General features: G+C 62.1%; 1 protein-coding gene across 2 annotated transcripts in view; it reads right to left on the bottom strand.

Annotated features, from left to right (window-relative positions):
• Positions 1 to 6,446: 6,446 nt before the first annotated feature.
• Positions 6,447 to 26,466, bottom strand: part of LOC111161718 (G protein subunit gamma 7) — an 83,727-nt gene continuing 63,707 nt past the window's right edge. For both annotated transcript variants that reach the window (XM_022525596.1, XM_022525594.1), the window contains 2 exons: positions 9,198 to 9,314; positions 6,447 to 6,581 (listed from right to left, as the gene is read on the bottom strand). In XM_022525596.1, coding sequence (XP_022381304.1) covers positions 6,456 to 6,581; positions 9,198 to 9,278 — 207 coding nt within the window. In that variant the 5' untranslated portion in view covers positions 9,279 to 9,314 and the 3' untranslated portion in view covers positions 6,447 to 6,455. The remainder of the gene's footprint in view (positions 6,582 to 9,197; positions 9,315 to 26,466) is intronic.

Raw genomic sequence — 26,466 nt, 5'->3', positions numbered from 1 at the left:
AGACGTGATCCCGAGTTCAAGATTAGCCTCTTAATTTCATAAATAAAATGCCGGTTGGCTTTGAACGGGACATAGGATTTCTTTTTCTCTGGAGCAGAGGTTTTGTGAAGTAGAATTGGGAGCACCCTGTCTTTTGTGCATTTCTCGAGAAGTTGGTTGGGGATGCAAGGAGGGTTAGAGGTCCCCTTGTTCTGGACAGGCGCTCTCCGGAGCTCCGGGACTGGGAGGGGGGCTGGCCGTGCCCGGGGGTCCTGCGGGTCCCTGGGGCCCGAGCTCGGGAGCGCTGGCACGTGGTCCAGTGCTCTCCTAGCACCATCTTGAAATTCTTCATTTTGAACCAAATCATTCAGCTGGCCCCACTGAGAGGCTTCATGACTCCGAATCTGCCATCTCTTCCATCATGGGTTGGATGTGGTACTGGTGCTCGCGGAGCGACCACGCCAAGTATCGTTGTGAACTTGCTGCCTCTGTGGACGGCGCTGGATTTCTGGCTCTGACTCAGTGTCCAGCTCCGGCCTCTCGCCGGTCTCCCTGGGCTTAGGGACCCCAACCTCCCTCCTTTCTGCTGCGCAGACCCGGTCACTGGATGTAGGGCCCAGGGCCCAATCTAGCCCCGGCTCCCCTGCAAATGGCCTATTTCCAAAAAGGGCACATTCGGAGGCGGGGGGGCTCAGGGGGGCAGGGCTTGAACATAGAGTTTGCGGGGGACACAGTTCAGCCCACCATGGTAGCCTAGCTGGAGCCCCTCTCCAAGGCCTTTCCTGACCCGCTGCCCCCCCACCCCCCGCTGGCGCCCCGTCCCCTCCTTTGTGCCGTGATGACTCGTGGGTCCGCTGGCCTCACTCTGGGCCCCCGGGACTGTAGTGAGTGAATCACTGACGTGCGCTTGCTGGGAACACACAGAGATGTTTCCGCAGCCACGCGCAATCGTCTAGAAGAATCTGCCGTGTTGGGTTGGCCAGTGTCCCCTCCCCAAATTCCTGTCCATCTCTAACCCTGCCGTTTGACTGTCCTTGGAGATGGGGTCTTTGCTGATGATGTTCGTTAGGATGCGGTCCTGCTGGAGTGGGGGGGCCTGCACCCAGTGGCTGGGGTCCCTCCAGGAAGGGGGACACCGGGAGACACACAGGTGGAGATAGGCAGTGATACTCCCAGCCTAGAGACCCCGAGGACCACCAAGAGCCCCGAGAGCTGCGGGAGGTGGGGAGGGTCCTCCCCTGGAGCCTCCCGAGGGCGAGAGCGTAAATCCTGTGGGTTCAAGCCACCCGGGGCCTGGTCCTTCGCCACAGCGGCCCCCCGAAGCCCTGGCACCCAGTCTCTCTGGGAAGGAGGGGCCCCCGGGTGGGAGTGTGCAAGCCCGAGGCTCAGGAAACGGGGAGGGCCCTGGGGTGCCTGTGCGGGTCACCCGTGGCTTCCTCCTGACCTGCCTCGCTCTCCCCTGCCCGCCCCACCCCGCCGACACCTAGGGGTGTTTGCGAGCCTGATGGTGGGAAATAGGCTCACGGCGGGGGGGGGGGGCGCTCAGTGAAGACCAGACGCCCATGGCGGGGGCCTCCGCTCCCGCTGGGGGCTCAGTGTGGCCTCCCGCCCTCCTTCCACCTTTTCGGAAGCGAAGTGCCTGCTGGGCCTCTGACTTGGGGGTGCCGCTGCCCGCCGGTGACGCCAGCCCTGCATCGGGCGCAGCCCCTGCTCTGAGTCCAGGTTTGCTCTGGGGGCGAACGTGGTGTGTGGGTTTCAGCAAACGGATCCTGCTGTGTGTGCACCGTGTCTGTGTCCTATGGGGTCGTGTCCCTGCCCTAAGGTCACCTGTGTTCACCCCCTCATGCTTCCGCCCTTCCCCGGCCCCCCCGATCCGTTCGTGGTCTCGTGGTGGTGCCTCTTCCAGAAGCTCCCAGGGCTGGGGTCCCCGCGTGTGGCCTTCTCACCCTGGCCTCTGCCGCGTGACTCCTGCTCCTCATGGCTTCGGGGACGCCGCTGGGGGGGCCTGTGAGGCCGCCGCGCCCCGCGAGCCCAGGCCCCCCCAACTGCAGGTATTTGACTCCGTGTCCCTGCGGGACTCCTGACCCCCCGGGGGCTGACGCAGCCACAGGCTCTGGGGAGGGAGAGTGTGCGTGTCCTCGGGTCCCACTCCTGAGCCGGCGGCTGGCACCAGGCGCCCGGGCCTCCCAGGATGCCCTCACGTGCCCGGGGCTCCCAGGCAGGCTGCAGGGGCAGCAGGTCCTTAACCTGTTGAGTGGATTCTGGGCACGAACGGCTCCCGCGTGTTCTGCAGCCACCGTGGGACGCCCGGGAGGCTTCGGGTTTGGGGTGTTATGACAGAGGCAGCGCTGAACACCCCCGAGGCCTTCTGTGGACGCGTGCCGGATCCTTCTCAGGTGCGGGCCTGGAGCAGAGCCGCCAGGCCTCGTCCCGGGCTGGCCCTCGCCTGTCACCGCCAGCAGCCACTCTGAGGACAGGCTGCCCAGCACAGTGGCCCCGTCCTGCAGCCACCCCACCCCATCTCCAGAACTGCCCATCCCCCCACACAGAGACTCGGTCCCCATGAAGCGCGGACTCCCCACCCCCAACCCCAGCCCCGGCTCCCACCCCCTCCTCTGTCCGTGTGGACGGGACTCCTCTGGGCCCTCCTGGGAGTGGGGACCTGTGGGACGGGTCCTTCTGGGTCTGGCCGCTCTCGCTGCGGCTGGATCGTGTTCCCATGTGGGCACGGGCCGCGCTGTGTGTGCCCTTCACCGGCTAGTGGCCCCTTCCCCGCGCTGTGAGTGGCTGCTGTGGGCGCCACACGTGGGGATGGTGCATCAGGGGGCAATTCTGTGTTTTTTGGGTTTTTGAACTCATTCCCGATCTTATGCTCTCGGACGCAAAGAGATAATTTTTATGAAGCTGGATCTGTAAATGTTTTACACAAAGTTCTCTGCTGGGAGGTCAGCATCTTTTGTGGACAGATTTGTTACTAAACTTGAACTCTCTCCACAGTCCGGTGTGAGTCGGGACCACCACTCACTCGCCTTCTCCCCTGGGGCCTCTGGGGGCCAAGCGTGGCCGCTGGGTGACTGGATGGCAGGGGCACCGGGCCTGGGGCGCTCCGAGCTCTTAGGAGAGCGAGGCACTTTCCCGACGAGGGGGCCCATGCTGGACGGAGGCCACCCCGAGCCGGGGGCACAGGGCTCAAGGCGTGCTGAACCTCATGCAGGGCAGCTTGAAGTTTTCGTTTTAAATTCATTTGAGAGAAGAAGAGAGAGAGAACAAGCAGGAAGCAGGGGCAGAGAGAGGGGGAAGCAGGCTCCCCGCAGAGCAGAGAGCCCGATGCGGGCCTTGATCCCAGGACCCCGAGAGCATGACCTGAGCCGGAGGCAGAGGCTTCACTGACGGAGCCCCCAGGAGCCCCTCTTCGAGGTTTTCTCACTGCAAACTGGAAGGCCCGTGGAGACTGAGGGCCACCTCGTGGGGCTGCCCGAAGCCATGTTCCATCCAGGCAGCCCCCTCCTAGCAGCAAGGGGTGCACGCGTGGGGGGCAGCCCGTCACCCCTGTGCCCGGCCCGCCCTCCAGCCCGACCCCAGCCCCCACAGGCGGTGGCACGGAGAGAGGACCAGGGAGCCTTTGTGCTGGGGATTAGTCACTCTGTATTAACGATTCCACACAATATTAAAACACTGCAAGAAAGTGGGTGTGGCGCACCTGGAATTTTTTTTCCCTTTAAAAAAGAAAAAATCAGAAATAAAAGCCACTGAACATCCCAAAGGAGATGGGGTAGAACCTGCTAGAGCCACGGACGGCTTCTGCAAGCCGGAACCGGTCTTTGCAACGTTTGGCAATGGTTTCCATGGACCGAGAAGGAAGCGGGAGAGGGCCCGACATATGGCTGCTTCTCCGGGGACTCCGTGGCAGGCTGGCTTTTAGTAGGTGTTCTTGGAGGACCAGCGCGACCTTTGGTGGCCTCACCTTGGCCGGGAAACTGCCCCTGGTCCCTCGCCCTTGGGGCAGGCTGACGGCCTTTCCCGGCCCCCGCGCTCGGCGGGGCCGTGCAGAGCCGGGGGAGCTGCCCGGAGGCCCAGCACTCGGACACGGACGCCGGAGTCGCAGGCAGGACGGCACCCTCCGCCGCCCGCGGTTCACATCCCCCAGGCCAGGGGTCACGCCCCCAGTCACTTAAATCTTGGCCTGGGGGTCACCTGTGGGGAGGGGTGCACATTCAAGCTCCTTCCTGGCGTGGGGGAGGGGAGGGGAAGCGCCCCACGTGCCAGCCCCCTGGGGACCTCCAGACTCGGTGTGTTGGGGATGGTGCCCTTAACGTCCCCCCCATGACGTGGCTGGAGACGCGGGTCTCCCCCAGGCCTGTGGTGCCAGCTGCGCCGGCTCCCGCTGACGCTGGGCACGCGATGTGTTCATGCAGGACGTGCCCAGGGAAGGCTCGGGCGCTCGGGGTCTACACTAGGGACACTGAGACTTACTCTAGAAGGAAAACAGGAGCTAGAAGGACACCCACGGTGGGGACGGCCACCTCCCGGGGTCGAGGTCCCGGGCGGCCCCTGGGGGAGGCAGCTGGGCAGGTGTGAGGGCGGGGGCTGGGGGCGCGCCCGTCCTCACCCTCTCTGGGGCTAGTTTACCCCCACCCCAGCCCCAGGGGCTCTGACTTGAGTTGGGGTTCACTCCAGGGCTGGGGGTGCCGCCGGCTGTGGGGCTCCCTGACTCCGTTCAACCGCACCTGGGCCGCGAGCTGGGGACACGCGGTGGGGCTGAGCGGGACAAGGCCGGTAGGGAGGGGGTGGACTGAGACCAGGGCCTCCCGTCCTCGCTGGGGACCCGTGGCCCGAGGACCAGCCCGGGGTGCTGGGGACGCAGGGGAAGGACGGGCTCCAGGGATTAAGGCTTTCACAGAAGGGGCCCAGACAGGCTTTGCTCTGCCAACCGCCTCCCCAGTTTGGTGTCTCGGGGCGGACCCCCCGGGCCCTGGCCTCCCTCCGCGGACAGCTTCTGCTCTGTCGTTGCTCAGCTGGGGAGGGTGAGAGGCTGGCTCCCGCCCTGTGAAAGGTGGCCAGGGCATCGGGCCCTCGAGGGTCCCCCGTCCAACGGCAGGTTTGGAGACGCTGGGCTCCCCCAAACCCCTGGTGCTCCCGGACCGGCCGGAGAGAGCTGGGAGCCGGGGAGCAAGGCTGGACCCTACAGCCTGCGCCCTGGGAAGCCAGCCCGCATGGGGACGCGTTCCCCCCCATCCCCAAACCTTAGTGCTGCTGGGGTCTGGGCCTTGGCACTTGCAGGGCTGGGGGTGGGGAGCAGGAGCCTTGAGGCTGGCACGAGGCCCTGGCCCCGGCCTGTAAGGGGGAGGACCCTCCTGGGGTGGGGTACGCAGGGGTGCAAGGGCGGGGCAGGCGTGGGACGGGTGTGCTCGGGGCCCTCCCTCCGCCTCCTGCTCCTGGAACCGTCCAGGTCGTCACAGGGGCCAAATGACTGAAGAAAAGCCGCGGGAGGGCAGGCGAGCGGGTTAGGCATCTCACCCCCGGGGCCCCGCAGCTGCTTCCGGGACCAGACGCCTTCTGACCTGCGAGGCAGGGCCTCCCCAGGCCACCCTCCCGTCTGCAAAGTGGCCACGGCGACACGCAAAAGCGGAAAACACAACAGAACACAACACAGCCGCCCGGAAGGGCCGAGCACGGACGGTTCGCGCTGCCCGCCTCGCCACGGGCGCTCAAAACGGGCCGCAATGCAGGCGGCCGCTCCCGGGAGCCGGGCAGGGGCCCGCAGACCCGCCTCCCTGAGGGCTGGGGTCCCTGCGAAGGGCTGGGGGCCGCGGCGGGGCTGTCGGGGGCCACGTGCCACACCGATGCCACGCCGGTGCCGTGGCGCAGGGGGACATGAGGCCACGCGGGGCGCGCTGCACAGACAGAGCCCCCCTCCCGGCCCCTACCATCTGGGGGCGCGTTCCCCGCGACGCACAGCTGCGGGCTCTGGGCTTAGCGGAGAGGAGACGCGGTTCCCGAGCCGTGCGCTGGGCCCTCCGCGCACCCCCGACCTCGGGCGGCTCGGGGAGAAGCAGCGTAAACGCAGCAGCCTCGCCCGGCGCCCGTGTTTCCACAAACGGACAATGGTGCGAGGGTGGCCACGCGCCGGATGCCCGGGGCCACCGTCAGGTCCCCCGTCTCCTTCCCCCGCCGGGCCCGGCTGCTACCCTGATGGCGGCCCAGAGCCTCCCGACGCCGTCAACGCGTCACTCGGGCATTTCTGTGGCTCCCCACGGGCCGGGGCCCCCCCGCGTCTCCCTGCGGGGCCCGGACAGGACAGCGCTGCTGGGCTCGAAGCTCCAGCTAGACCCGGAGGACGCATTTTGCCGCGTCCATGATGGCGGCTGCTCGCCTCTCTTGGGGATGAGCGTTTTGGGACTGGAGATGGCTCGCTTGCCGGCGCAGGGAGCGACGCCCGAGCCGAGGGAGCCGGAGGGAGGGACACCGGAACGGGGCTACAGGATAATACAAGGCTTCTTGTCCTTAAAGGGGTTCTCAGAGGCGGGGACTCCCACCAGCAGGGGGTCGCTCCGGGCGTGCTGCTCGCAGTAGCTCATGAGTTCCGACGAGGCTTTGGACACCTGCACGTGGGCACAAGGACCAGAGAGGACAGGTCAGATGGGCTGCCCCGCACACGTCCACCACAGCCAAGGCAGGAACAGCCCAGTGTCCACCCACTGGGACAGATACACCCGACCTGTCCACCCGCACATGGGAGCATCCCTGGCCCCAGCAGGAGCGAGGCCCCCAGGCGTTGCCCCGAGGACGGACCCCACGACGCACAGGGAGGGAACCAGACACAGGAGGCCACACGGGGTATGAGTCCATGCGTCTGACATGTCCAGACCAGGCTCCTCTCCGGAGGGGAGGGGAAGGGGGCTTGTGGGGGCTGGGGAGGGGACTGTTGATGAGGACGGGTTCCTTTTGGGGAGATGGAATGTTCTGGAACAGGGTGAGGCAGGTGGTGGTTGCACAAACGAGTGTGTTATCACCGCTGGCAAGGGAGAGACGGAGCCCTCTTTAGGATTCAGACCAAGACTCCATTCCCACCCAAGATAGGAGGGCACAGGAGGACCCATCCCAGCATTAGAAGGACCCCAACACCAATTCCTGGGCCTTACTTTGCTGGGCCCCTGAGCTGGCTGGGTCCAGTGACCTAGGCAAGGGAGCTGACACCTGGGGCACTTGCCTCAGGGTCCCCAGAAGAGGAGGGGGCAGGTGCAGGGAGAGCCACTCAGCCCCTGGGAAAGCTGATGGGGGAAAGGGGTGCTTCATCACAGCAGAGGGCATAGCCCAGCCCTGCACCCCACCTTCTAGGGTGTGCATCTGGGGCTGTGGTGGGCACCGTCCCACTCCACTCTCCCCAGTGCTGGGGGCTGGGCACTGGGGTTCAGGGATCCTGGGCCCCTGGGTCTCCTCCCCGTGGTGGGAACTGTCAGGGGAGCCTGCTTCCCCACGTGCCAGGAGCGGGTGTGACAGGCACAGGGGTAGAACAGGCAGGAGTGAGAACTCTCCTTGGGCTCTGTGGTCTGGGGCCCTGCACCCCTGAAAGCCAGGGCTGCCCGACCTCGTCCCCAGGGCTGCCCAGTCTGCAGGCTGGTCTCTAGGTTCATCCCAGGGACACTCCTACCCACAGACACTGACAATTGCCACTGTCCTGAGCCCGTTGGCGCTCCCAGGGCCGCCGCCGTGGATGAGCTTGGTTTCCAGAGCTGTATTCGGAAAGCAACCCCCCAAATGACAAAGATAGCCTCCGGACCCTGGAAATAACCGATGCGGTGGCTCGGGCGTGTGGCCCCCGCTCACGCCCCGCGTCAACAGGAAAGCTCTGCCCAGAGGGCCGGGCCCCCCATGCCCGCCTCACTGCCACTTGCCAGGCCCTGGCCCCACCGGCTTTTCAGATGTGCCCATGTTTGCGGTTCTGGTCGCCGGTTTGGGGATGGAAAGCCTCAGGCGGGACTGCATTGGGAGGGTGGGTCCTGTCCTGCTCCCCTCCTCCTGGCGTTCAAGGGTGGCAGGACTCCTCCAGCACATCAAACGGGCCGGAATGAAGCGCGCCCTCCGCCAGCAAACCGCGGCAACTGAGGCTTTCAAGCCTTTCTCTTTCTGCAGCCCGAAGGAATGCTTTGAATGCTCAGGGCTCTGGAACGTTCAGACTCTCCCGGGAGCTGCCTCCCCCACCCGGGGGCTGCAGGAGCCCGCTCCCTGCCCCAGGGCTGACAGGCAGGTGTCGGTCTGTCTGGGGGCGGGGCTGCCTCTGCTGCCGAACTTCCACGGCAGCACAAAGTTCGCTCCGTGGAGTGGCAGGTGCGCAGAGAATCGGTCTGAACAGCCCCGCGCCGCTGATGTCCGGTTTTATGCGTCCACTTGGCCAGGTCACAGGACCTGAGTGGAGATGTCACTGGGAAGGTCATTCTTATAGGAGATTAACATGTAAACGGGTTGACATAGAGTACGGAGACGAGCCCCTCAATGTGGGTGGGCCACGTGCCATCAGTTGAAGGCCTCCAGAGGTGACAAAATCTGCCTCCAGGTGGCCTTGGGGACTCAAGGGGCTGCGTCAACCCTGGCCTGGATCTCCAGTCTGCCCTGCAGATTTTGGACTTGCTGGCCCCCCTGGTCTGTGAGCCAGTTCCTTAAAATACCCCTGGCTCTCTCAACACATGTCCTCCCGGCCTGTGCACTCGGGTGTGATGAAAAGGCAGCGTCTTTCTCACGGGAGAGGCCACACCTGGGCCTCTGGCCCTTTTTGGAAAGACTGAGTCTGTAGAGCTGGGGCCCAGCTAGAATGAGCTGTGGTTTGGGTCTCTGGTCCCTGAAGGGTTAAGTGTCTGTGAGCAGGAACTGCTTGTCCTTTTTCTTTTTTTAGCATAAAAAGCAAACACACTTATTTCAAAAAATCCAAACAACGCATTAGTGAAGAAAGAAGCCGGAATGGAGCCCAGGGTCCTCCCTTCTCTGGGCCACAGCTCTCAAGGGAAGGACCCCAGGGCTGGGGGTGGGCTCGGCCCTGCCTCGGGGCCCCCGCACAGGCTTTGTATCAGCGGGGTCTTTCCACTGAGGAAACGGAGGCTCAGAGAGCTTAGGGTGTGGCCTGAGGCCGCCCAGCTCGGGGCACAGCGGGAATGCAGTCCCCGCTCTGGGGGCAGGGCCCGCGCAAGGGGTCTCCTCCCCCTCCACCCGCCCGCCCAGCTCACCTTGATGCGCTCGATGCCGGCTTCGATGCGCAGCTGCTCCACCAGCTTCCGGGCCTGGGCTACGTTGTTAGTCGCTGACATTGTTTGCCATCGGCGCCGGCCCTGCTGTCCAGAGAGCTGCGGGGGAGGGGAGCAGACGGGTGTGAGCCGGCTCCTGAAGCCCCAGCCCCATGGCCAGAGGACGCCTCCCCACCCAGAAGCCTCCACCTGAGCCCCCGTGCCATGTCCCCGGAGTGGGGGCGGTGGGAGGCCCAGCCAAGGCGTCTCCATGGTCCCCCTGTGCTAGTGGGGTTAAGTGCTCCCCAGATGTGACCACCAAGCCTGTCAAGGCCATTCACCAAACCACAGCATTGACATGGGGATGACAGAATGAGGGACTCATGGGGCACGTTCTCTGATCCCTGCCCTGCTCCGTGCCCCCCAGCACCACTGACCCTGGGCAGGGTTGCGGTCTGGGGGCGTCCCAGGCACATCTTCAGCCCCCACCCTTCGATGCTATGATGTCCCAGTTGAACAGCCACAGATGTGTCTGGACATGGCCCAAGTTCCCCGGGGGACTCAGAGTCATCTGGGAGAGACCCCGGCTCTGGACCATGGCGGGTCACCCAGGAGGCCCAGTGTGCTGTGGGTCCTGGGTCTGGCTCCCCTTCCTTCATCCCGAGGCTCGTTTGCCCGGAGGATGGCCCGCCCTGTGAGAACCCTGCTCAGCGCGGCTGAGCGCAGCGGGAGGCTCCTGGCTCCTGTCTGCGAGGGTCCCTGCCTCCGACTTCCCTCGCCAGGCCCGGCTGTGACTAGGACCCCACAGGAGGCCGCCGGGGAAGGAGCGTGGGCTCCTGCTTCCCACACGGGAGAGGCTTCTGGGGGTGGGAGGGGCGATTCATGTCACCTGTTGACAAGGGAGCCCACTTGGTTTTGCGGGGTTTCCCCGAGCTTTCTGATGTCCCGGAGAGGCCTGGACAAACGCCGCAGACTAGGGAGCTGAGCACAGCAGGAATCCGCTCTCCCACGTTCTGGAGCTCAGAGGGCCGAGGTCCAGGCGGGGGGGCAGGGCTGGGTCCCCCCGGTGAGGGTCTGAGGAGGCTCTTCCTCCAGTGGCTGGTGCGGCCACGTCACTCGACCTCTGCCTCACGTGACCTTCTCACCGGGACACCCTCAGCCATGACCTCCTCTTCCTAACTACTAGCATCTGTAAAGACCCATTCTGAGGTTCTGGTGGATGTGAGTTTGGGGGGATGCTATTCACCCCGCGACGCCTTCCTTGAGGGTGGCTCATAGCCCCCACTCGCAGCGGGTAAGTGACTGCGGAGAAACCCTCTTCTCGACACCGAGCAGCCCTTCCGTGAATTCTCTGAGGGCCGCTGCTCAGCGATGGGGGTGCCTGCGGCTTTGACGACCAGATGGCACCCAGCGGTGCTCGCACCCCCACACCTTCAGGAAGTGGCTGTCACGTCTCGGGGTTCAGGGCCGGTCGGGGGCCTCCCCACCTGCTCGCCCAGCGAGAAGACCAACCTTTTGCTGCACCAATGATTCCGGCTTTGCTAGTGTTTGAGGGTGACCGATTTTCCTTCCCAAGTATTTTTATGGATCTATTTTTCATGACTTTAAAATCTGCAGGTGCCTGTTGACTCACACACAGTGGCAGGGAATGACAGATCCCTGTGCCCGGTTCTCCCACGACGACGTCTTAGAAAACCACAAGGCACAGGGACGCAGGCACAGAGGACACGGGCATCCCTCTGGCCCCCGCCCCCGCCCGGTCCCGGCGACCACCGATGGGGTTTCCTTCTCCAAACTTCCATCATTTCAGGAATGGTGAGTAAGTGGAACCGTACGACCATAACCTTCCCAGACTGGCTTTCCCCGATGGGGTCGATCACCATGAGGCACCCAGGAAAGGCACCCAGACTGCCATGCACGTGGCTAGCTCCCTGCAGAGTGGCGGTCCCCCCACCCCGGGGCGGCCGCAGCTCACCTGCGGAAGGTCAAGGTCCCCGGCCCAGAGAGGTGGCAGCCCTGCGGTTCACCGGCAGAAGGTCAATCTGGCCCAATTCCTGTTTTGGGCCCTCACAACGCAGCTGCCCCACATTGCAGACTTTTGTGCAAACCCAAGGGTTTGTCTCTGAGATAAACGCTGAGGGATGGGACTGCGGGTTCAATTTTCAGAGAAGACGCCAAGCTGTCTTCCAGAGTGGCCGGGCCACCTGCGTTCACACCAGCACCGGACGAGCGGTGTTAGCTTAGTTTCATAATTCAGCTGTGCACACTTTCCCCGTCACTTGGGCGGCAAAGATGCAACTTTCCCCGAAGTCTTCATCTGGGGGCTCTGGCAGAGCGGTTCGAACGGCTGATCACGCCCTCCAAGGACACCGGGCCGAGCGCGTCAGGATCTCTGGGGATCCCACAACCAGAGGAGCTCCTGGTACCAGGGCGGGGCAGGATCCTGCTCAGCCCCCACCATGCCCGGGACCCCCCTACTGCCCGGGGACGACGCGCTCAGTGTTTTCAGTGTCCAGGCTGAGGAGGCTCCGGGAGAGCGGCATGGGTGTCTGTGCAGACACAGGGCCCAAGGTCAGGAGTCTAGGGAGACACTTAGCCAGTAACGAGCAGCAGCCTGTGTCTGTCACGACGCAGCGGGCATGGTCTGCTCGGGGTCACCAGAGCCAGAGGGCCACGCACAAGTAAAGGCAGCTATCAGCCTCTGTCCCTCTGTCCCTCCCTCTGTCCGTCCTTTTCTTTCCTTCCTTCCTTCCTCCCTCCCTCCCTCTGTTTCTCCTTCTTCCCACCCTTCCTCCCTCCCTCCATCCCTTCCTCCCTTCCTCCCTCTTTCCTTCCAGTTTAATTATTTATTTAAGTCGTCTCTACACCCACTGTGGGGCTTGAACTCATGGCCCCGAGATCAAGAGTCACACGCTTTTCGACTGAGCCGGCCAGGCGACCCAGATTTCAGATTTTCAAAACATTTTCTATTTAGCAATAATAATAATTAAAAAAAGGGCCACTGATACACACTGTACCTTGGGTGGGTCTCCAGGCAGTTAGACTGAGTGAAAAAAGCCAATCCCCAAAGGTCACGTGACATGGGTTTCCATTTACAGAACAGATCTGAGATGACAGAATTGTTGGGACGGAGGAGAGATTCACGGTTCTGGGGGGCAGGGGGGGTGGGCCTGGGCAGGAGGGGGCTCCTCGTGGCACTGGAAACGTGGACTCCTTGAGGGGGGCAGGAGGCTCACAGCCCACACGAGTGACAACCTTGCACAGTTCCGCACACACGCACACACGCGGGACCGCAGCAACAGAGTACGGCAGTGGACGGTATCGTGTGGACATTCTGGTTGTGATACCGGCCGTAGGTCCACAAGATGCTACCGTTGCAGAAACTGAGCGGGTGATACGTGGACCGTCTCTGATTTGTTACAACCGCGTGTGAATTCAAAGTGACCTCCGCAGGAGTCTCAGGAGAAAGACCCCTCCATGCCGCCTGGCTCCCTGCCCGTCCGGCAGACATCCAGCCCCCTTCTGGGCCAGAAAAGGCCCGAGTGTGTCTGTTCTGAGAGCACAGAGCCCACGTGTGGGTTTCCAGAAGGCTCTGATTCAGCAGAGAGCTTCAAAGCAGCCACAAAACATCCAGCTCAGGGAAAACTGCCCTTGGTTGGGCTTACAAATACCTAAATTACTCAGCGCTAAATATAGACGCGTTCGGGTAAGAAACGGGCTGGCCCCGTGGCGTGTTTTCCTTGGAAGGCCCAGGACGCCTGCTGGGCATCCACACTCAGAAGCGTCCACTGGGATCCCAGGACTCCCGCATCCCTGAGGCCACCCCCAGCCTGGCCTCCCTCTGAAGCACGGAACCCCTTAGTGTGGCTGGTTTCCTGTTCCACACACATCCCAAAAGGCTCCCTCTGGGATGGGTTCGCACGGCCCCCGAGGACGGCTGGGGGATGTGCACGCCCACGAGTGTGTGCACGTATGTGTGTGTGCAGTGGGTGTGTATGTGTGTACGTGAGCGTGCACACGCGTGTCTGTGTACAGGTGTGTGTGTGCATGTGTGTGCGCGGTGAGCATGTACATGCGCGTGCGCGTGAGCGTGCATACGCGTGTCCGTGTACAGACGTGTGCATGTGTGCTGTGAGCATGTACGCACGTGCACGTGTGGTGAGCACGTGTGAGCGTGCACACGCATGACCGTGTACAGACATGTGCATGTGTGCGAGTGTGGTGAGCATGTCCGTGCACGTGCGTGTGAGCGTGCACACACATGTCTGTGTACAGATGTGTGTGCATGTGCACCGCGCCTGTATATGTGTGCCCGAGTGTGCTGAGATGCTGGGACCAGACGCTGGTTGTGTCACTGCCGTGTACGCGGCAGACTCAGCCTTGTCCTGGCGGGGGTCATAGCCAGTCACTGACTCATAGCTCAGCCGTAGCCCCGACACAACAGGCGGCGGCGCTGAGTCAGCCCCAGCACATTCCTCACTCGGTGCTGGTCCACAAGCAGCACATGATGGCGCCCAACCTGGCCGGACCTGCTCGGGCCCTGGGGGACAGGAGGGAGTGGGCCTGGGGACAGGAGGGAGCCCAGCATGGGGACAGGAGGGAGCGGGCTGGGCTGTCTGTCCTGGCCCTGACTCCCGGTCCTGCCCCTGCAAGGTGCCCAGGGCACAGCTCGGGGGACGCCCCACCCCTGCTGGGAAGCCATGCCGAGCCTAGGGGCTCCTGCGTGAGAATCTCCCGTGGGCATGTGTGACAGGAAGGACAGCGGAGGCCTCCTGCCCTGGGGTACGTTGGGAGAATGTGGCATCATGATCGGGGGGGCAGTCATCCCTGGAAGGAACAGGTCTGCCCTTACACACCAGGCTCCAGGGCACACAGGGTCAAACAAATCATGGGGAGGGGCAGCGTGTCTCCCACGGTGGGCTGCGGACGCGGCCACATGGGGAAACAGAACGGCGTCTAATGGGGCATCCCTGACCCCCACCCTCCGTGCCAGGAGCACCCCCCCGTCCAGACGGCTGCAGACATCCCCAGACGTCGTCCCGTGTCTCCAGGGAGCAGAGCTGGCCTGGCATGAGAACCACTGAGCAGCTCAGACTCTATTTCACACCACAGAGGTTCCTTATAAAGAGCCACAGAATCGGGAAGAAAATACACACAGATCAGTGAAGCTGTACTGGGTGCTTATTCTCAATCACAGAGAAGTTAGGTTCTAGCAACTGAAGCAACAGAAAGAACGGAGAAGGTCAGCAGCTCTGATCTTCTGGAAACGCATAGAACTTCACGGCAAGTGCTAACTGGACTGGAAACCAAGGCCACCACCGACCCGGCCAAGGCCACGGCAATGCAGAAGCTGACGGGCAGCCCTGTAAGGCGTTAATCACACGTGGGCCGAGCCCCCCGGAGGTGCGGCACAAGGACTCAAGGAAGCAATTCAGGTAAGAAGTGATTTAACTGGTAAAAACCAAAGTGAAGGGGCGCCTGGGTGGCTCAGTGGGTTAAGCCTCTGCCTTCGGCTCGGGTCATGATCTCAGGGTCCTGGGATCGAGCCCTGCATCAGGCTCTCTGCTGGGCAGGGCGCCTGCTTCCCTCTCTCTCTGCCTGCCTCTCTGCCTACCTGTGATCTCTTTCTCTGTCAAATAAATAAATAAAATCTTAAAAAAAAAGATATGCGTGGTTAAAGGCAGAGAGGGAACCTCAAAGTGACAATTTTAAGTAGGCTCTGTGCTCAACATGGGACTCGAACTCATGACCCCGAGATGGAGAGTCACACGCTCCACCCACTGAGTCTGCCGGGCGCCCCTGAGTGACAATTTCATCAGCGATTATTTTCATGACTTCCTTCAGTGAAGGGTTTCCCAGTCAGGGACAATCTGCATACAGTGAAATTTGTCCTTTTGGGCACACAGTCAATGAGGTTTCACACACATCCCGTCAGGCAGCCGACACCACCCTCCAGATCCAGACTCTGTCCCCCTGGGACGCGCCCCGTGCCGCTGCGTCTGCAGCCAGCCCCTGCGGCCCTGGTCCGGGAGCGCACACACGGGCCTGCGAGCCGGTCTGGCCTTGCTCCCTCGGCCGAAGGCCGGGTGGGTCACCGTGTTGTGGGGCTCGCGGGCACGCTGCTCCTGTTTGGGGCTGTGTAGTAGCCCACAGCCCACCCAGGACACTGCGGGGCCTGTTGGCCCTTTAGCCAACCGGGCCACGTCAGGGCACGGGAGACTGTGAAGAATGCCGCGATGCGCTCGTGCCCAGGGTCTGTGGAGCCTGCGCTCCCGATCCTCCTGGGGGAGGCCCGGGCCTGGGACTTCCAGCTGCGCCGGCAGGTGTCAGTTTAACTTTACAAGTTAAATATTTTCCAAGCAGTTTCCAAAGTCACCGCACTCGTTTGCACTTTGAAATAATCCGACAGGGATTGCAAAAAATAGTATAACCCCGTGTGCCCTTCTCCCCCGACGGTGCCGTGTCCGACGCGACCACGGGACATCACGAGGTCAAGACGCTGAGGCTACCTGATGCCCGCTCAGGTGTCCCCAGCCCTCCCACGGCTCCTTTCTCTGCAGAACAGATTTTTGCCCCCGCCCTTCTCTCCGGGAGGGTCTGGCCTCCATCCCTGACCCAGTGTCAATCCCCTTCCTCCTGAGCTCCTCAGGGAGCTGGGCTGCCTGCCCCACACTGCCGTGAGCCCCAGGGGCACACGAGGCTTGGAATAAATGTTTGCTGAGTGGGTGGGTGGGCAGATGCACGTGAAAAAGTGTGACCAGTCTGGGCTCTGGTCTGCAAAGCTACGAGGCAGCTGAGCCCTTGTGTTCATCACGTCGTAAACACGCCTGGCCGGCATGGGGGAGGGGTAGAGTCTCTTCCCGCTCCGTGCCGTGCCGTGGACCCCGGGGCCAGACTGTTCTCTGAGATCATTCCCCTGCCCCACCCGCTCAGCGCCAAGAGCACCCCCATTGTGACGGCTGCAGACGTCCCCAGACACTGCCCCATGTCCCCTGGGGCCAGGATCTAAGTCCTTTATGCGAAGAAACTGTAGCTAAGAGAGGCTCATTTGGGCAAAACGTAAAGTTTCTCTGGGACTGAAATGTAATAAATGAAAATAGAAGCTTCTTTCAAAAGGGCTTTAATCTTCTTAGCATCAAATGACCTTCCGTGACTGCAAGTGACCCAGGGCGAGCTGCCCCTTGAACTCATCAGCCACTTGCCAGGCGGTGAGGCTGCAGGTGCCGAAAGGCGCAAAGTGGAAGCGGGAGCCGAGCGGGACGTGGCGCGCCTGCATTCCGCAGACCTCGAAGCTGTGTGGCTATGGGGAAGTTACCGCCCCTCTCTGAGCTCCAGCGAACTCTGCACTGCTCAGAGTGTCAGGCCCTCCCCGGCCGGGCCCAGCACACCTCCAGGTCCCCAAGTTCCAGTGCCAAGGAACAGGGGTGCCCAGAGGCCGGCAGCCACAGAGGAGACCCTCTGGGCGTGCCCAGCGGAGGTAGCAGGGCCGGTTTGGTGCAAGCTATTGAGAAATCCCGCTCCCCACGGAGCTGCTGCCCCGAAGTGGTCACGCCCCTCAGATGCCCAGGGGCCGGGTGGGACAGGTGTGAGTGTGATTAGAGGCACTCCGGCCTCTGGGGACCCTCAGCCGCAAAGCTGTCCTGCTGAGCCCCCAGAGCTATCAGGTCTCAGGGAGAAATGGGACTGATTTCCCGGCACCTCGTTCCAAGGACAAAGGCAGCCCCAGCTCCTGAAGGTGCAACAGGCGTGTCTCGAAGTGGGTTCGCGTGCCAGCTCTGCCCTGACCTGGGTCTTCGCTTCCTCCACTGGAGAATAAGACAGCTGTTAAAAGCTGAGAAGGGAATCCCTGTTTGTCACCCACTGGTTCTAAGATCCAGATGATCCGCGTTCATGGCTTCTGCCGACTAAGTCTCCTGGACTTTGAGTGAAGTCCTCTGTCTGCCGATTTTGGCTTATACCACAGTGGGATGCTAACGTGGACACCACAGTGGGACGCTAACGTGGACAGGCTCGCCTGCCGCGGGCAACCAGGAAGCTGGATAGAACCCAGGCGCATGTGCTCGAGGGTGCTGGAGGGTTACTAGCGAAGAATTTATAGCTAAGGTCTGGGGGAGGAGGGAAGCCCAGGAGTCTGGGTTTTGGGGTCACTTTCCCAGGATGGAAGGTTTGCTAAGGGGCCGAGTGGTGCTTCCATCAGCTTGCAAGGCTGGCGATGCAGAGACTGACATCCGGGGCCCTCCGAAGGGTGAGTGCTGGGCGAACTCCCCGGGTACAAACTGGGAGAGCAGAGCAGTGCGGTCCAAGCAGGAGAAGAACTCGGATGTGGCGATGTGGGGCAACACGGCAGACGCCGCATGGGGTCTTCTTGAACGCATGGCAGCATTTGACTAGACTGAATTTCAGATGGAATTGAATTTTACTGTCACTTTTACCATGGGTGACATTACCTTAGCTTTTCCCAAATAATCATGCAAAATGATGGGGTCACCGTGATTATCACACACACAGAGGGATATGGGTACACTCTTAAAGCGACCGCAGAGGAGAGCCACATAAACTCAGACCTCCATCTGGACGGAGGTGATCCCAGGTTTCGGGCAGCCCTAAACGCTGGGCATGAGTAAATGGACAGCTCCTCTGGCGGAAAACATCATCTTAGGATTCAAATTATCTCCACAAACAAGTTGGCAAGCGCAGTGTCTAGCTCACAACTAGTAATAACCAGGTGTACAAGGAGGTAAGAGCCCACAAACAAAACCCAAGAGGAATAACAGGCAAGACGAACAGCTCACAGGGGCTCCTGACCCCGGAGCTGGCAGATGCTTTACAGTAATTGTGTTAATTACGTCCAAGGAGATAAACAGGTGAGACTGTTTATCCAGCAGCCCTGGACACTACAGAAGAACCGGCGGACATAAGCGTAAGGCCAATGTCTAAAGCCCAAGAGCTCAGTGGAGAGAATGTCATCGTTAAAGACAACTTCGGAGAAAGTTGGTGAGCTGGAGGACAGTTCAGGGGAGAACACCCAGGGCAAAGCACGGAGATGCAGAGGAAAAAGAAAGACGGAAGAGAAGGTAAGAGAAGAAGGAGTAATGCGTGCCCGGGGCCCGGGAAGGAGAAGAGGGAGGATGGAGCAGGAGTCATCCCTGAAGTGTAATGAGAGACCGTTTCTCCAAACTGAGGATTCAACAAAATACTATTTTCAGCCACAGATTCAAGAGGTCCTAGAACCTCGGGCAGGATAAACGTCTTAGGCACTGACGGAGAAATAGCCAGGAAGCCCGCGAAAAGGTACTCCCTGGTGAGTCGTCAGGGAGACATGAATGGACACTGGAATGGGCGGCTGCTTCCCGAGCACTCTGGGGGCGAAAGCAGAAAAGATCGGCAACTGTGAATACTGGGGATGGCGCGGAAATGCTGGAAGTTTCACACGTTCTTGAAGGGAGTGTTCAACGGTACGACCACTTTGGGAAATGGGTTGGCGGTTTCTTAGCAGGTGAACGCCATGCCTCACCTGTGACCCAGCCGTTCTGCTCGAAGGGACTCCGCAAGACAAACAGAAGCAAACTTCCAGCAAAGGACTCCCACGGGACGTTCACGTCTTGACTTAGGACAGCAGAGCTGGAAGGAGCCCGAACGTCGCCGCCGGGACCGTGAGGAAGCAAACCGCGCTAATTCACGCCGTGAAACAGGACGGCACGAGGACAGAAACAGCCTACGGGGGAGAGCAGCCGCGCGGGTGAGCCTCAGAAGTATTCAGCCCATCAGAAGCCAGACAGTGGAAACGCTCCACGTCCCAAGCGAGGTGTTGGCGTCCACAGGTGCACGTTTGTCAAAACTCGCCCCGCTGTGTACTGAAGGTCTGTTCCTCTTGCTGACGGTGAATCACGCCTTAATAAAACCGGTTAATCACAGAGCAAGCAAGAAAACACACACCGCCGGACGGAAGAGGACCAACAACCAGGCGGACTCCGGGAAGACCCCAGACCCGGTGAAGAGCGCGTTCAGGACTTCAGGTGAAATACAGATGCTTCCAGACCCACAGAACAGACAGCCTCCCCGGCAGACCCGCCTCGTTACGGGAGAGTGAGAGGACGTTAGAGAAACAGGAGCCCAGACAGGAGGGAGGGGATGTGTGAAGGAGTGAAAAACCCGGGGTAGAACTTGACGAAGTAACTCGCGAGTTCTGGGAAACGCGACAGGGAGCGGAAGCCCCTGGAAAGGCCCGGCGCCCCTCGCCAGCTGCCAGCTCCCTTCCCCTCCAGTCAGGTTTTCAGCCGCTGTTCTGTACCTCGACCTTAAACGTTTTAGGGTGCCCCCTTGTGTTCTGCTATTCTGTTCCAGGGGTCACTTCCATAGTTTGGAAGCTACACACATGCACTTGCGTCTGGCCCAGGGCCAGAGTGAGAGACCCACTGAGTTCTCTTCTGCCGCCATCTGACCCCTGACCCCACTCCCTGGGTGTGGGTGCTGTGTGCCCGGGGGGATCAGTACTCCTGCCTGCCTGCCTGTCCCGAGGGCTGCCAGTTCCTTGGGCATGGGGTCCATGTCTTCCTCCAAAATACTCTCTCTGTGGCCCCCTGAATCACCCATCCAGGAGAAATCTCGCCATATGACTGACTTCTCGGCCGAAAACCATCCCCACCCAAAATTTTAGAGAAACAGGATGTTTCACACGTGGACTCACATCCCGCGTGGCCTTCTGTGTCTGGTTCCCTCCCTGAGCGTCGTGGGCTTGGAGTCTGTCCCCGGGGCGGTGCATGGGGGCCCCTCGCTCCTGCTGGCGGCCGAGGGATGCTTCGGCACATGTGCAGGGTCACGTTTTTAAGCAAACATTTTTTACAAGGACAAGAAGAAAAAGAAAAGACCTCATCTTGCTGCTGTCGAAACCCAAGCCCGTGCTGTGTTCCTAATCAGCACTAAAGCCAATCAACGGCTCGCCAGACCTCCAGCACGACTGGAAGATTCGTGTTTCTGGAGACTGGAAGATGTTTGCACCTTATTAACTGTCCTGAGACCACATGGCCGGTGGAGGTTGGACCAGGGTTCGAATGCAATTCCCAGACTAGGGCTCACGGGGAGACGGGCCCCAGGGACTGCCCGGCCACATGCCGCTGCACTGTCCTGTCCCCTGCCGTGCCTGCTCCCCCTGCCCCCAGAGCCAAGCTTTGAGGTCGGGGCCAGAGGCCATGACTCCTCCATGGCCCCATGTACTTGGCAGACGGCTTAGGGAGTAGGACCTACGGTGCTCCAGGGTCTGTGGGTGTACAGGTCGGGGTGCTCGGCACCCATACTGGTCCGGGAGCCTCCAGACCGCTTCTTCCTCTGCGGAAGGACAGGCCGCTGTCTGTGCTACAGAACACTGCAGATGTCGGGCGCCTGGGGTGCTGGGGGCTCCGAGAGAACCCTGAGTGGGCGTTAATGACAAAATGTCTTAGCTTTGTGCTTCCTGTGCAGCGGTGTGTAGGCGAAGCCGGGACTCTGAGTCCTGGGAATGTTTTCCCACGGACGAGAGCGCGCTCCCCTGCCAGCTTCCCACAGCGCTGCCCGGGGGAGTTGGGGAAATCCCTGCGGTCCTTGGAAGGCCTGTCGCCTGGGCACCCCAGGGAGGACCCCTGAGAGGACTTTCCAGGATCGGATTTCTGTCTCCCCTGCTCCCCGATGCGGCTGGGTGGGCTGCGGCTTCAGTCTCGGTGAGTCAGACGGAGGAGCGGGTGCTCTGAGAGGTCACTGGGGCCCTCCATCGCGCCAGGGTGCTCAGCAGGACTGCGTCTGGACCGCCCACAGGGGGAACGCACGGCAAGCAGGGACCCGAGACCCCCCTACCACGAGGGTGCACAGGCCGGACCTCGGAGCGCTGGCGTGCAGAGCCAAGGCACAGACGGGGGTCCTGCGGGGCTCCCTGCCTTCCCGGCACGCGCCTGGGCTGCGGTCCCCTCCAGGGAGCGGGTGCAGCCCCTCGGCTCAGCCCGGGTGCTGACTCCGCCCTTGGAGGTGTTTTCCCACTGCACAGGAAGCAAAGACAGCCAGACAAAAATGCCTGCGATCCCTCCGAATTCCGCGCATAGCTCTCATAGCTGGGGAGAGCGCCACTCCCAGCCGGCTTGCTCCTGGAGCCCGCACCCCAGCGGCCCGGCCGCTCTTTACCAGAAGAGGAAGAATGTGATGCCAGTGGAGGCTTCTGAAAGTTGGCGGGCTGGGCTGCGTAGCAGGAAAAGAATGTGAAAAATGTGCCTGGTGGGGCAGCGGCGGGAGGGAAGGGCCTTCGAGGAGAGGCTCGTGGGCTCTGGGTTCTGGGGGCCTGAAGGACCCCTCCTGGCCGCCCCCCCCCACCCTGTTTAAAAGGAGGGAGGTCAGGGAGAAGGTCTGGGCTGCGCAACCCTCCCGTGTCTCCCGCACAGACACTCCTTCTGTAAGCAGCAGGGGCCGCTGACCTGGGACAAGATGTGTCAACAAGCCCAACCTCAGGCAGGGAGTGCTCCCCAGTGAGTGCTCACCCCGGGGCTGCCTCCATCACGGCAGCTCTGGGCAGCCCTCCTCAGAGCCAGGGGCTGTGTGTGCCTGTTGGAGAGATGGAACAGTGGGGGGGCACCCCTCCGTGATGGCCCCCAGTGACCACGCAGGAGCCCTGGGCCTTCAGTGTGGCTGTGACCCGAGCAGATGAGAGGCCCGAGGAGAGGCCCTGCCCTGTGGCAGCTGCGGCTTCAAGAGAGGGAGATCGCCCTTGGCGGGACTGATTCAATTAGGGGAGCCCTTAAAAGGGAGGAGAAACGATTTCCTTTTTAAGATTTTATTTATTTGTGAGAAAGAACGAGAGAGCGTGTGCGCACGAGAGCTCACGTCGCGGGGAGCGGCAGGCAGAGGAGAAGCAGGGAGCCCGATGTAGGACTCGATCCCGGAGGCCTGGGATCGTGACCTCAGCCAAAGGCAGATGCTTTACGCACGGAGCCACCCAGACGTCCCAAGGAGGAGAAACTATTTGAAGCTTGAAAGGGATGTGGTGCAGAGAGATCCGTGTTGCCGGCTTTGAAGATGGAGACCCTGGGGTACAGCATGGGGGTGGCCGCTAGGAGGAGACAGCCAGCAGGGAGTGGGGACCCCAGTCCTGCAGGTGCACAGGCCTGAATTCCGGAGCACTGTGAATGGGCACAGGAGACCCCAAGCTCCAGAGGAGACATTCTGACTTTGGCCCGGTGACACCCCGAGCCAGGAAACCAGCCACACTGTGCCCCATCTCTGACTTCCAGACCTGGGAGCCAGCTTGTTGGGGACAGTCTGTCATACATCGCAGAGCTGGTCCACAGGCCGAGGCGAGGCCGGAACAGGGTCCCCCGGCTATGGGGCTGGCTTCGTTCTAGCACGCTCTGTGCACGACGTGGGCCGGCATGGTCCCTGCGGGCATCTGCTACTGAGCGCTGAGCGAGGACGCAAGCTCGGTGCGCCGTGGTCGTGACTCCTGCCAGTCTTCTCCTTCCCCACCCGGAGACGCAGGCCCAGAGTGGCTTCCCACAGTGTCCATCAGCGGCCCCAGCCTCCCGCGCGGCTCTGGTACACAGGGGCAGGAGCGCGCCTTCCTCTCATCCCTGGATGGCCAGGCCTGGAGACAACCAGCTCGGAGAGCCCGGGGCAGGGGAATCAGAGCCCCCAGAAGGCCGGCTGGGATGGGGCGGGGGCCCGTGGGTCTGCAGAGGCTGGGAGGGCAGGGCAAGCGGCACAGCGGCCCCTCATCTTCAGGGAGGACAGAAACAGCTTTAAAGTCTGCTTTAAAACCTCCGGAACCAGCGATTTTACAGCTCAGAGTTTCTGAACTTGTCTCTCCCGGGGACGGACAGGGAGACTCCGCCCCTGCCAACCGTTAAACGGGAAGAAAAAACACAAACCCAGGAGACACGAACCTGCAGCCAGATTCTGGGGGAAGCGGGGTGGGGGAACGATGCTGGGAGGGGCACGCAGCCCCCCACCCCCGTGCCAGGAGAGGACTGTTCCTGGGCACACCGTGTGCAGAAGGAGAGACAGGGTATTGGTGTCGACGAGGGAAGAAATCCTAAACCAAGACAGAGGGAGAGAGAAGAGGGGGAGAGGGCGGCACACTGCCCTTGGTCAAGGCCCACGCGGCATGAGGCCTAGAACAGGGACCCCCAGCCAGATGTGGCTGTGCCCCCAGGGGCCATGGAGTGGTGTCCGGGGACGTCTGTGGTCCTCACAACGGGGGTGCTCCTGGCACTGAGGGGGTGGGGGCAGGGTTGCTGCTGACCCCCCCCACCCAGAGTGCTCAGGACGCCCCCGCAGAGTGACCTGCCCAGATTGTCAGCAGCGTCGGGGGCAGGCGGGAGAGACCCCGTGTGGGACTCTGGAGAAACATGACCACAGAGAGGACAGCACGGTCTGGACATCAGGTGAGAAATTCAAAGGGAGGGGCAAGTGCCTCCAGGAGTCCCCAGGTGCTGGGCTGAGGTCAGCCCCTGGCCCGCAGCAGGGTCACGCTGCAGCAGGGATCTCCAGAGAGCCCCGGGAGCCGTGTCGGCATTTGCACTTCAGTACTGGGCAGACGCAGAGCCTCTCTGACCCCCGACCCCGGCCTCCGCCGCCCACCTCTGAGGCCCCTCTGAGGTTCCAAGCACTGGGTACCCCCACCCCTGCCCGCGGCTTCTCCAGGGTCACGGTCACCCTGGCCTGGTGTGGGGTGGGCCGGCCACGTGAGGGCCTCCTCTGAGCCTTTGCGCATCCGTGACCTTTCGGTGGGGAGGGGGCGGGGAAGCTGCAGCGGGATTTCGCTAGGTAGACGTTTCCAAGAGAAGCCACGGACCCCTTGGAAAACAGCGTCCCGTGACTCTGCCTGTCAGCCTGGTCCTTTTGTGTGTGGGCTATGTCGGTCCCTGGGGCAGCTATATTTAGAAAGGGCTGGGGACTTGGGAATGAATGAGTCCCCACACGAGAGGGGACAACAGCGCTGCAGGGCACGCCGGTGCCGCTGGGGGCTGCGGGCGCGGAGCCCAAGAATGAGCCGGCTCGTGGGCGCGGGCGGTGACCAAGGCTGACGCTGTGGCTGATGCGGGAGCAGAGGAGAAGGCTCCCTCTGTCACCGGGGGGATGACTGCAGTCATGTGAGGGTTTGCAAGCTGGGGGGCTGGGCCAGGACGCCGAGCACTCCTGCTCTTGGCTTCCGAGCACCGAGGAAATGACGTCACCCAGGCCCCGTGACGGGTAGGAAGCCCGGGGACGCGGGTAGGGCAGACCTAGCCTTCCCACCTTGGTTCAGGCGGGTCCTTTTCCCCGTGCGCCCAAGGAGCTCCTACGTCCCCAGCAAAGCCCTGGGAACGTCATCCCCTCTGAGAAGGTGCACAGCCAGTCTGGCCCAGACCCCTTCTCGGGCTGTCCACAGCCCCGCGGACGTTCTGTGGGCCCTTTATGCATCCCCTGTGGTCACTGTGACAAATGACCACCAACCTGGTGGCTTAAAACCACACACATATATTATCTGATGATTTTGGAGAAATCGGACATGAGCCTCCCAGGGCTACAACCCCCGCACGGGCAGGGCTGGTCTCTCCAGGGCCCCAGGGAGATCCAGCTCCTGCCCTTGCCTGCCCTGCAGCCCCCTCCGTCCTCCCCGCCGGCAGCACGGGGTCTGCCAGTCTCTGAGACCCCCACCCTCTGCCTCCTTCTTGTGACGACCTCGTGGGGAGGCCGGGTCTCCCGGGAACCCAGGGTCACCCCCACCTTGGGGGCTGTGACTTGCTCCCCCCTTCAAGGTGCCTCTGCCATGGCAGACGTCATACTCATAGGGTCCAGGGACCAAGATGGGGGCTCCTGGGCACCTCAACTCCTCTCCGCTCTGCAGAAGAGGGTGGCCTGTCCAGGCACACGCGGAGGAGGACGGGCCTCGGACCTGGGCCGTCTGTGGCGGCCCCTTGCTCTTGGCCGCTGGGCCGCTGGCCAGCACACCGTGTCACACAGCATCTGTGAAGTCCCCGGGGATGTCCCTCCCCACCTCTTGCTGTGGCTGGGAAGTCCGGGACAAAGCAGACCCAGGGGGCCCCTTCCTAAGCTGTCATGAGGGACATTTTTCATGTTAACAGTGAAGAACAGGGAGGAGCGGCCCTCTAAGAGTGAGACCGGAGAACATGGGGCATGCAGGGTCTGCAGTAGGGTGTTGCCGGAGTGACTCTGTCTGTGGTCATCACAAGTTGGGGGCTCCTGGCGTGGAGGGGTGGGGCCAGGGATGCTGCTTGGCACCCCCAGTGCCCGGAAGGCTCTGCAGGGAGCGCCCCAGCCCCGGGGCCGCTGTGCTGGCGAGGAGACCCTGGCCTGGGGATATTCAGCCCCACAAGGCAGCTCTCCTATGAAATCCGTGTGCTGTGCTGGGCCCACTGGAGTCAAAGGAGGAGCGTGGCTTCAGCACGTGTTCCCGGTGTACACCATGAACCCTCGGTGTCCAGGCAGGCCAGAACTCCGGAGGAGCCCCAGATGTCCATGCGGTGCAGACAGGAGGGCCTGGGGGGCCTCTCTCTGCACCATAGCAAAGCACTGGGATGTCTGCATAGAGCCCCCCTCCACCCGCTGAGTGCTAACCACATGGGTCTGGATGGATGCGTGACCCCCAAACAGAGTAAAGGTGCGGAGAAGCGAGAGGCCCAGCCCGGGATGCCATTTCCGGCCCGTGTGGGCTCAGGGGAGGGCTTCGAGAGGCCTTGGCCACGGGGCTGCTGGACCACAGGCTCATTGGGGGGTGGCGGTCACGGACCGGGAGCATGGAGCCACATCAGGTCTGTGGTGCTAGGAGCAGGGTTTTGGTGTCGTGCAGGAAACCTTCCAGAGGGGGACAACACCACAGCAGCCCTGGGACCCAGAGACTGGAGGGAGGGATCGGAGGGCCTGGGTGCCCACGGGTGACCGCGGCTGGCCATGGGGTGCCGGGTGCCAGTGCCGGGTTTGTGGGAAACCTCTTCTGGGAGTGAGTTAATCTCCACTCCCAGTGGCCTCTGCCCCAAGATGAGGTTTCGATGACCCGTGCGGAATTTCTAACAATGAGATCAAGTGTCTGGTTCTGCTCACGCTGACATCCCCTTTCTCAACCGTCCAAATTCCATTACGCCTTTTCTTGTTACTGTAGGAAGGCAGCCAAGCCCGGGGCCGCCTGGGCCGTGCCGAGTCTCCTGGGACTCCGGCTGGAAGGGGAACCGTGGCTGCGGCGGGCAGGGTCTCCGCAGGACCCTGGACGGACGGCGCGCAGGACGTGGAGAACGCGCAGGATGCGGGAGCGGGACGTCGC

This window comes from Enhydra lutris, unplaced genomic scaffold, assembly GCF_002288905.1.
Source record: "Enhydra lutris kenyoni isolate GAN:26980312 unplaced genomic scaffold, ASM228890v2 scaffoldscaffold86, whole genome shotgun sequence".
NCBI classification, from domain to species: domain Eukaryota; kingdom Metazoa; phylum Chordata; class Mammalia; order Carnivora; family Mustelidae; genus Enhydra; species Enhydra lutris.
This window is presented reverse-complemented; position numbering and strand designations above follow the sequence as displayed.